At 57.2% G+C, this 1,855-nt stretch overlaps 1 protein-coding gene across 1 annotated transcript in view; it reads right to left on the bottom strand.

The window, feature by feature from the left end:
* Window positions 1-101: 101 nt before the first annotated feature.
* The window catches only part of ABCF3 (ATP-binding cassette, sub-family F (GCN20), member 3), a gene marked incomplete at its 5' end in the record, with an annotated part of 9,145 nt that continues 7,391 nt past the window's right edge, over window positions 102-1,855 (bottom strand). Inside the window, 3 exons of the mRNA XM_009876511.1 lie at window positions 102-260; window positions 1,064-1,151; window positions 1,490-1,622. Of these exons, the coding sequence (XP_009874813.1) occupies window positions 102-260; window positions 1,064-1,151; window positions 1,490-1,622 (380 nt within the window). The remainder of the gene's footprint in view (window positions 261-1,063; window positions 1,152-1,489; window positions 1,623-1,855) is intronic.

Here is a 1,855-nt window from a genome sequence, read left to right as displayed (position 1 = left end):
CAGCGTCCTCGGCACTCTGCCAGGCACAGTTGGGATGGATGCCGAGGTGGCCGAGCGCGGTGCTCTGGCCCCCCTGGGCACAGTCCGGTTCCCCCTTTCCCTTATAGGAAACCCTCCTTGCGGAACTGCTCCTTCAGGATGTCTCTGTACTGGTCAAAGCCACCCTCGATGCGGGTGACGCCGGCGTTCTCGCACACCCACAGCTCCTGGCACACCAGGCGGATGAAGCGCTCATCATGGGACACCAGAATGACACCACCCTGACAATACACAACACGGGGGGAAAGCGGGAAGGGAACTTAGCAGAGCACAAGCCAGCACAGAGATCCTGCACCCCTGTCCAGGACCTCAGGTTTCCATCCGCTCCAGGGAAAACTGAAGGATATTTCACAGGCAGGGAGCTAATCCCAGCCTTTTCTTCCTTCAGGGAGACAGAGAGATCACATATTGGGAGGGCACATGCAGCAGTAACTTATTTATCCTCCCCTCTCACAAGGAAAGTGCCCAGTTTGTTACTGCCTCTCCAGGTCTCTGACAACTTCAAGGATGGAGATTCCAGGTGGGGTCACTGACAGTCAAAAGGTGGCCGGGAAAGGCCAGGAGCAACCTCAGTTAAACTTTTCTTTCACAGGAAAACTGCCCCAACCCAAGTGACTATAAACCAGCGAGAACCAGGTTGATCGCAGTGACACCTGGAGGTGACTCTTTGGAGATCAGCCATGAAACGTGCCATGGAAAGGTTCAAGTGTCACCAGGGCAGGGCCAAGTGCCACACGCAGCATGTGGGAAGTCACAGGGTGTAGGTGACTGTCAAGATAGGGGACAAGGTACTCTCTGGTCTGCTGCTGCCTCTCTCAGCCACCCCTAGCCAAAACCAGCACGTGAAACAAACCACCACCAGGATGGACGGCTAAGGCAGAAACACAAACAACTTCCTAAATTCTGTCCTGGACTTGGGACTGGGATTCAACCGCCCACCTCTGGCTGAGATATCGAGGAACTTGAGCTGGAGGCTGCAGGAAGCATTATAGAAAAACGGGTGATCTTACTGAGGGAACCTTACCCTGAACTTATTCAGTGCCTTTGCCAGTGCCTCGATGGTCTCCATGTCCAGGTGATTTGTCGGCTCATCCAGGATGTAGAAGTTTGGACTGGAAGAGAACACAGCTCTGAGCCCACTGCCACCTCCACTTCAGCTACCTCCACCAAGCTGCTGCTTCAGCCACTTAGAGCCACAGCCATCGGCGTATGCCTGGCTCAAGGTCCGCACTGCCCAGCTTCAGGGACACCTCAGCAGTAGGAGAAAGCCACCTGCCTCCTTCCATGCAGCCCCCTCCTCCCAGGGTGACAACCTCCCCCAGCATAGAAGTCCCAAGGACGATGCTTCTGCAGGGAAGCAGAAAGTCCCTGGATGCCCCCCTTCCTCCCGGTGAAGTGGGCTCCTGGGATGGAGCCACACAAAAATTAACAGCATCTGGGAGAAAATTACCAGGACATAGTCATCTGGGCAAAGGCCACCCGACTCTTCTGACCTCCAGACAGGCTGGCCACGGGACGCACGGCCAGCTCCCCTGAGACGCCGTAGCTCCCCAGCTGATGCCGGTACTCCTCCTCCGTCTTCCCTGCAGGAACGTGTCACAACACAGCTATAGCACACCCGGCGTGACACAGGGCCCTTGGCTCGGGGGGCAGCCTGTCCTGCGCTGGACCAGCATGCCGGGGGAGGAATCCAGCAGCAGCTTCCAGGCAATTCCCTCCCGAGCAGGGGGTTTGCAGGGAAAACCTGACTGACACAATCGGGACAGGGGCTGCAGGGCTGGTCACTGACTCCAGGGGACGCTGGCCTCCGCTCCCC

Source organism: Apaloderma vittatum, unplaced genomic scaffold (assembly GCF_000703405.1).
Source record: "Apaloderma vittatum isolate BGI_N311 unplaced genomic scaffold, ASM70340v1 scaffold34079, whole genome shotgun sequence".
Taxonomy (NCBI): Eukaryota; Metazoa; Chordata; class Aves; order Trogoniformes; family Trogonidae; genus Apaloderma; species Apaloderma vittatum.
This window is presented reverse-complemented; position numbering and strand designations above follow the sequence as displayed.